General features: G+C 29.5%; 1 protein-coding gene across 1 annotated transcript in view; it reads right to left on the bottom strand.

The window, feature by feature from the left end:
- Positions 1-3,792: 3,792 nt before the first annotated feature.
- Phum_PHUM440030 (P protein, putative) overlaps positions 3,793-8,946 on the bottom strand; it is a gene marked incomplete at both ends in the record, with an annotated part of 5,313 nt that continues 159 nt past the window's right edge. The window contains 15 exons of the mRNA XM_002429520.1: positions 3,793-3,880; positions 4,253-4,346; positions 4,451-4,709; positions 4,778-5,011; positions 5,100-5,293; positions 5,366-5,501; positions 5,590-5,728; positions 5,823-6,142; positions 6,215-6,374; positions 6,482-6,588; positions 6,699-6,883; positions 7,239-7,311; positions 7,820-7,946; positions 8,037-8,204; positions 8,293-8,445. Of these exons, the coding sequence (XP_002429565.1) occupies positions 3,793-3,880; positions 4,253-4,346; positions 4,451-4,709; positions 4,778-5,011; positions 5,100-5,293; positions 5,366-5,501; positions 5,590-5,728; positions 5,823-6,142; positions 6,215-6,374; positions 6,482-6,588; positions 6,699-6,883; positions 7,239-7,311; positions 7,820-7,946; positions 8,037-8,204; positions 8,293-8,445 (2,437 nt within the window). The remainder of the gene's footprint in view (positions 3,881-4,252; positions 4,347-4,450; positions 4,710-4,777; positions 5,012-5,099; positions 5,294-5,365; positions 5,502-5,589; positions 5,729-5,822; positions 6,143-6,214; positions 6,375-6,481; positions 6,589-6,698; positions 6,884-7,238; positions 7,312-7,819; positions 7,947-8,036; positions 8,205-8,292; positions 8,446-8,946) is intronic.

Below are 8,946 nucleotides of genomic sequence, written 5' to 3'. Positions count from 1 at the left end.
TTTAACCGGAGTGCAATTAAACACTAGGAGTGAATTAATTAACTGTACAAATAAGTTTTTTATGTTTTATGCCCTGTCTAAGTTAATTAACAAAGTTGTTAATCCGAGTTAAGGAAAGTCGTAACTAAATCATTTCGACGAGCCAACAACAACAACAACAACAACCCGACAAACATACATAAAAAGTTTTTTTTTTTTGGTTCTTATTGCGTTAATATATATAGGGAAATGACGTTAAAATTATCACAGCACAGGTGATGCTGCGAATGAATTTCATAGAAAAAAAATAAAATGAGAAAAGTGAATTTTTCCCACGTAATAAATCATTGAACGAACGCACACACACGCACACGCACTCGCACACACACACACGCACGAATACTCGTACACGTCTGATAAGTTAATTTACGATATATCGGACCGAACCTATCAAAATAAATGTTTTTCTACACCCTCGACGAGTGGTGGTGGTGGTTCACACAATGCTTGAAGTATACATACATACATACCTGAATGACTTTTAAGAGACATTATTCATGGAACTTAATAATAATAATAATAATAATAATAATAATAATAATAATAATAGTTCATTCGCAGTTTTTCTTCTTCTTTTTTTGAATTGAATAAAAAAAAAAAAAAATGGAGAACAAAGTGTTGAGTGATCGTGGATAAAGAATTCATTCAAGAAAAGAATTTTTTTTTCTTTTTAATGATCTCTTTTCCCTCTCCCCCGCTTCCCCGCCTCCCCGCACCTCCCCTCGTAAAAATTTTCTACGGTTTTCTTTTTTTCTGTTATGTTCACGAAACCGAATCGAAAACTTTGCAAAGGGTTGGTGGATGGGTCGGTCAATAGGTTGAAAGGTTGAAAGGTTATTCGGTTTAATATAATGAGTGACGGCAATAAATTTTTTTTTCTTTTTTACTGTCACGTAAAAAAGATTTACGTAAAATTTTTTTTCTGTGGATTCATTCGAACCGAAAAAATTCTTCTTTCGATCGTCGTCTGCTAATAATGATAATAATAATGATAATAAAAAGTTAAGGTGGTAAAATTTTGGTGTCTGTATTGAGAAAAGTTGGGGAAAATTTTTTTTTTTCTCTCTCTTTCGTTTTGTTTTTTTTTTTTTTTTTGCCGTTAAATGTTTTGTAATTGTTATCGATAATAATGATGATGATGATGATGATGATGATGATGATGATGATGATAATCGATTCATTCCGATAAATGAGAAACAAAAAGAGGAAGAAAATAGAGAAAAAAAAAAAAAAAAAATTGAATGATCGTTGATTTAACGAATCTTTTATTTAACACATAATATAAACGCCATTGTTAAGTTCATTAGGAATCTATTGGATTATTTTTTATTTTTAACAACACCTGTATATTTTTTTTTTTCTAATGCCACGTTCGTTTATATATATATATATATATATATATATATATATATATATTATTGCACCTTTTTTTTTTATATATACCCCCCTCTCTCTCTCTCTCTCTTTTCTTCTACGTTTTTTTTTCTTCTATCTACCCTTTTGTGATGAAAACCGACTTTTGATTTTTTTTTTTTTAATCCCTTTCATTTTTTTTTTAAAGTGTTGCCAATTTATTATTACTATTATTAGTATTATTATTATTATTATTATTTTATAACGATTTCTAATTTTAGTGATAATGATTGATTGATTGATTGATTGATTGATAAAGAAAAACGATGGTAAAGATGATGATTCGAAGGATGAATGAGGGGAAAACACGAGATGACTTCGATTACTTCTTTCTCTCACTTCTCCCATTTACCCCCCCCCCCTAAAAAAAAAAAAATCGTTTGAATTTTTTCGCGCGTTAAAATAATAATAATGATGATGATGATGATGATGATGATAATAAGCGGTACTTAATAATGACGAATGAAAATCGGAAAAAGAACGAAACGAAAGAATCAAAAAAAAAAAAAAAAAAAAAATTTATGACGTTGTTATTATTATTATTATTGATTTTAAAACGTTTCCGTTTTGTTTTTTGCGTTTGTTCAAACAACATACAAACCGTTTGTTTGTTTAATAAAATTTAAAACGATAATAATAATAATAATTAAAATAGCAGGTATCTTTTAAAACGCGACACCTGGTCGTCATAAATAAATTGACCACTTTACCTCTTTTTTTGGTACTTTGGCAATTTCCCGCCATTTGCAAAAAAAAAAAAAAAACGCACGCGCACAAGCCACAATTAATAATAATAATAATGATGATGATGATGATAATTTTTTTTTTTCGGTTCGGAAATCCTCGTTTTACGATATTTTTATTTTTGGTTATTAACAATCGATCGATCGATCGATCGATCGTTTCGTGAATGAAATCGTTTTTGACTGATAAAATAACCGCAAACATTTTTAATATTTTAATATTTTACTGTCAAACGATAAAATCCGTTCGTTTTTTTCCCGGATGTAATAATAATAATAATAATACTAATAATAATAATAATAATAATAAATACATAGAAAACGCAAAAGCATAAAAAAACGTTTTTTTTTTTTTTAAATTCAATCGTCCAAATGATTACAACGCGTTCGAGTTATCAAAACTCATCATCATATTAATATTATTATTATTATTAATATACGTAATAATCGATGCGTTAAAATAAATATCAAATTATCTCGACGTGGAATTAGAAAAAAAAATAAATTCACAATCGGAGGAAATGGGAAAATGGAAAAAAAAAAAAAACGTTAACGTGTTACATTCGTTAAGACACTCTATTAAAAAAAAAAAAATATTTATATATAAATTTTTATTTTATTTAAAATTTCACAATTATTAACAACGATAAAATTTCTCTCTTATTATTATTAATAATACTAATAATAATAATAAATAAATAGATAAGCGATAACGATTGAATGTCTTTGACAGGTTAAAAAAAAAAAAAAATTATATATACGCACATATATATAAATAATGATGACGATGACGTCAAAATTTTTACAAACGAAATTAATACAAAAAATTATTATTATTATTATTGTAATTTTTTTTTGAAAAAAAAAAGGGAAAACGTGCAAACGAACAAATGACGAAACGTTAAAATAATAATAATAATAACAACTTTGATGGTTTTTTTCAAAAGTGGTTTTACAAAATGGTTATTGATAAACACAACAACAACAACAAGAAGAAGAAGAAGAAGAATTAAAAAAAAATTGGTTTTTACCACACACGAGCACAAACAATAAGTAAATAAATAAATAGAATATCGACGACTTAAGGTACTGAAAGAAAAAAAGAAAGAAAGAAATGGAAATGGAAATGGAAAAGGAAAAAGAAAAAAAAAAAATCATTGTTATTTATATATATATATAATTTTTAATTAAGGTATTGGTTTTTTTCTTTCTTTCTTTTTTTTTTAAACTGAGAGAAAAGCATTATTCGTACCTTGATCGATTCCTTCTTCTTCTTCTTCTTCTTCAACACTACCACCAATAATAATAACAACAACGAGACAGGCACTCGATAATAATAATAAAAAAAAAAAAAAAGGTAACAATGAATATTTGACAGCGTGACGTCTTATACCACCTTCTAAGAAAATAATTTTTACCGGATATTTTGCGACAACAACAACAACAAAAAACAAAATTAAAAAAAAAAAATTTTTTTTAAAAAGTCGATAATGAATCGCCATTGTCCTCGTTTGTACACGCGCCCTAACCATTTTATTTAATAAATATTATAAAAATTATTATTATTATTGTTATTTTCCAGGATAAGGAGTTTTATTTACGTGTTCCATTCCAATGCGACGTGTGCTATGAGTAGATATACGGTACAAACGGAAACGCTTACTATCATGACCGGAAATCCGATTCTGGAAAACAAAAAAAAAATATCATCATATATTTTTAACCGCCATGTTTTTCTTTAAAATGGATGGATGTGAATACGGTATGGATTTTATTTTATTTTAAATATTTAAAAAATAAATGTGTCATTAAGATCGTAAAAAAAAAAGACAAAAAAAAAAAAAACAAACATTTTATTCAAAACGGAAATCGTCGTTTAACTCTAATAGATTTTTATTGTGATTATAAAAATAAAAATGTTAAACGTGTGACGTTTGACGTCATCAAACGAAACGAAGATGAAAAAAAAAAAATTTTTTTTACAACGGATATCGGATCTCGCGTTTATATACTCTCTTGAAAAATAAAATGAATTATTATATGTATGTCATACGAACTTGAAATATTCTACGAATGTAAATCTGTAACCGTGTTGTTCTGCTACTCCGGCACAAACGACATTCGAAGATGATCCTATTAGGGTTGCAACGCCTGATATGAAAAAAAAAAAAAAAAAAAAATTAATTTTTTTATCATCATCATCATCGTGATTGTGTAATCTCTCGCATTGTGTTTGAAAAAAAAAAAAAAATTACCGCCGAGACATGCGCCAAAACACAAAGACCAAACCAAAGGCATGAGTGGAAGATCCAATTGTGGATTTTGTGCGAGGGATGTTACTATTCTTATCATCATCGTCGTCAGTGGTATGTTATCAACAAAAGCACTTGCGCACGCTGACACCCAAAGTATCATTACAATAGCAACGGAAAGTTGATATTGGGTATCCACCCCGAGAATCAAATGTTCTGTTCTTCTACCGATCCATTCGATCAATCTAAGCCTCGATAATGCCTAAAAACAAAATATTATCATTATTATTTTTGGAGTCGGGGGTGATTTAAAAAACAATAACAATTCACCTCCATGAGTATGAATAACGATGCGAAAAAAAGTAGAGTGCTCCATTCGACTCTTGCCAAAACTCCTTCCATGTTTTCTCTGTCGGCTAATATTAATAATAGTGTGGCTCCTAAAAATGCTGTGCAACCAAGTGACAAATTCAATTCCGGTATAGAATGTAAAAAGAAAACGCATATGACAAAAAGCAATGCGAAACCGGATTTGTAAAGAAGTGGCCAGTTCCTTATGGGATACTAAAAAAAAACAGAAAACTTATGATTTTCAGGTACGTAGTACCCCCCCCCCCTCCAAAAGAAATGGAAAAACGACGGTTAAACTAACTTTTTCCGTTAATTCTTCCAGGTTTGCTTTGTAATTTTCGCAGGGAGTTCTCTCTTGTACCAATTTCAATTTCAATTCCGACAGCAATCTTCTAACTTTTTTCAATAAAGTTTCACGTACGACATCTTCATCTTTCGAATATGACGTCAATGATGCTGCCGCTCTTTGCCATATAACAATTTCGTGTCTTAGTTCTTTAAACGAGAAAATTTGTTGTGTTTTCAAAATGGAAAATTCATCGGAAAATTTTTAAGAAAAAGGATTACCTTGCACGTCTTGTGGTTCGGCAAATCTAAAAACTTTATTGTTTCTAAACATAAATCTAAGTTGAACGTAAACGACGGCGGATACCAAGGAAACACCCAAAAACATGTGTAAGAAAAACACACCGAAATCCACACCCTAAACAAAAAAAAGAAGAAGACGAAATAATGAATCTCCTGTTTTTAATCCCGTTTTTAACTTCTTAAAATCTGTTACCACTACGTACAGAACTTATGACGTCAGGATGAGAAGCGACGATAACATTGGGTGGATCCCCAACTGGAGTTATGGCTCCACCGATGTTGGAAAAAATCATTATCGCCATTAAAACTGGTACGGGATTAAGTTCCATGACTTCGCATAATCTTTAAGATTATAATCAATTAATTTTTTTTTTTTTCGTTTCTTTTTTTTTAAGGAGTGAAAAACATGTAAAAAAAAAAAAAAAAATGGCGGTACCTTATGGTGACGGGTGTCATGAGTAAAGCCGTCGTGACGTTATCTAAAAACGATGATAAAAATCCGGTGAAAAAACAAAGGGTGTTTATGAGCGGCCATATTCTTCCGTTTGTTATCTTATACGTGTACACGGATAAATAATCGAATATTCCAGTTTCCGCGAAAATTCCGACCATTACCATCATGGAAAAAAGCAGGAGGAGAGTTTCGAAATCGATCCAAGATGCGATATCCGTTATCGATGGTCTTTCATCTAAAGCGGCTAATATCGCAACGGACATGGTTGCCGCTAACATTGCTGCCAACGTACGATGAACGACCTGAAAAAAAAATCGGAAAAACGTAAAATTTTCCATCGGGAATTCTTTCGCCTTAAAAAAAAAATTTTTTACCTCGAATATTATAAATATATACAATCCTAAAAGAACAATGGCTGCGTATATGACTCCATCTTCAAGATCGATCGGTGATAAATCATAACCGACGGAAACTGGAAAACTGTTGTTTAAATTTGTTTCAAAGTGTATCCTCACAAAACATTTTGATAGAACTCTGTGTGATACAAACGCACCCAACAAACAAACAAACAAACAAACGATTATTGTAAGTATAAAGTTTTGGAAAAAATTTTTTAAAATAAAAATTTGTTTTTTCCTTACTCCGAATCGAAATTTTTCAAATTGAATACTTTTTTAACAGATAATTCTGGTACGATGTCTACAAGTTCTTCCAAAACTAATGGTATGGTCCAAAATTCGCTCACGTTCTTATTAAAGGTAAGAAACAAAAAAAAATTATTATCATCATTATAACACCGTAATAAACCTAATTGGGGGGGTAAGAAGAAAAAGAAAATCATGATTCATCATTACTCACTATTGAATATTTTATGTGATTTTCTTTTAACGGCGTCGAAAGTTCTAGAGCAACTCTTGCTTCGAACATTTCCACCCAAACCGTCATCCATCTCGTACTTAAATTAGCGTAATAATTAGGTAATAAAGCGCCCTCTATGACGACGCTTATTTGATGTTTTATAGGACGATCCAATATTAAATAAGCTTATCATTATTCGTTAAGGAAAAAAAAACAGTAACTCGTCTACAATAACCCCCCCCCTTACCCCCCCCTTACACCCTCCAGCATTCTACCCCCTTCGCCACATTATACCTACGTCTTAAAAGAGCTTATTATTATTATCATTATTATTATTTTTCATAAGTTTTAATCAATTATAATTGGATTTAATATCAAAAGCTTTCTCTATGTCACTCTCTCTCTCTCTCTCTCTTTCTCTCTTCCTTTTCATACGCTCACTCTCTCTCTCTGTTTTCTTTCAGGTCGAAGTACTATTTCCTCGTGCCAAATAATAATAATGATAGTAATAAGTGACGTCATAGAATGATAAAAGGATACTCTTTGTGTGACCAGGTGGTACCGAGATCTGATGTAAGTTTGATACTTTTTCCTTTTTAGTTATTAGAATTATCTAGAAATTATTATTATTATTATTATCATTAAAAATGATATGAGTTAGCGGGGAGGTAATTAATAACGAACATAATTGAAGGTTAGACAAAGAGGGATAACAAAAAAAATGGCAGAAATCGAAACTCGTTAAATAAATTACAAAAAAAAAAAAAAAAAACGGTCGTCGTCGTCGTTTCTTCGAGTTGTTATTATTATTATTATTATTTTTAACGATTAAAATAAAATTATTAATAAAACGGGATAAATACCGGGGAGTTGTAAAAAAAAAAAAAAAAAAAAAATTTTTAATCGGATCGTATATAATAATAATATTTTGCTTTTCTAAAACCACGTTAAAAATTTATACATAAATAGGTAGAGTAGGATTATATATATATATGTATTCCGACGCCGTAATTAATTATAAAAAAAAATTTTTTTTTTTTTTTTTCTTTCAACGAATCGTAATCGTTAAAATTTTCAAAATGGCGGTAGGAAGTCGTTGTTGTTTTTATTTAAATATTTACCGTACATAAAAGCCATATAAGTATCATGACTCCCAATTTCGAATACCTGTACCAAGTTGATTCTTTTAAATCATCGCCATCGTATTGATCATCTCCTGCAGTTGTTATTGTAGGATCGAAAACTTTCCTGTTTAAATTAATTAATTAATTAAAATCTTAAACGAGGGAAAATTCTAGAAAATTCTATTAAAAAAAAAAAAAAAAAATTAATTCGTACATTTTACCATCGGACATTTTACGATTTTTATTTGATTCCGTATCGACTTTTAACGTGGCAAAATTTTTTTTTATTTTCATTTGATAGGGATCCAAATAAAGATTATCTTCTGCTGTTACCGATATCGTATCTTCCGGTTTTAACGTCACTTCTTTTTTTTTCCCTGCTCTGTGTGTTACGAAAAAAAAGGTTGAAAGGTTAAAAGGTTAAATAATCTATGGAAAATTTTAAATGAAAATAATCATCATTTAATTACTTCATATCCGGTTCTGGTAAATTATCGACATTTTCATTTTCTTCTCCGATGTTTCGATGTTGAGCTCTTAATTTTGCCAATGTCGGATCTTTTTTTATCGATTCTAATAATTTCCATACTTCCGATGATGACGTAGGCATGTTATCACTCGAACTGTATATTATATTTAAAATTTTTTTTAAACATTTAACGGAAAATATTTTCCTTTTTTTAAAAAACCGTTACGATTAAAAAGCAAAAATTAATTTTAAAAAAAATAAATACTACTCGAGTCAAATGAGGTTTAAATTTTTATATGGGATGATACTCGACTACTACTCGAATCATTTCAGATTCTTTGTTTCGCATACGAAAAGGTTTAAATTCTTATGGGGGATTTTAATTACTCGACTACTACTCAAATCGTTTCAGATTCTTTATTTCGCATACGAAAAGGTTTAAATTTTTATATGGGATGTTACTCGACTACTACTCGAATCGTTTCAGGTTCTTTATTTCGAATATGAAAAGGTTTAAATTCTTATGGGGGATTTTAATTACTCGACTACTACTCGAATCGTTTCAGATTCTTTATTTCGCTTATATATATTTACGATTAACGATTTTTTTTTGTTCTGTCGAACGAATAATTTTTGAATTTAAATTTAAAAAAAA

Source organism: Pediculus humanus, genomic scaffold (assembly GCF_000006295.1).
Source record: "Pediculus humanus corporis 1103172108209 genomic scaffold, whole genome shotgun sequence".
NCBI classification, from domain to species: domain Eukaryota; kingdom Metazoa; phylum Arthropoda; class Insecta; order Psocodea; family Pediculidae; genus Pediculus; species Pediculus humanus.
The sequence above is the reverse complement of the archived record's forward strand: the minus strand, read 5'-3'. Positions and strand labels throughout refer to the sequence as shown.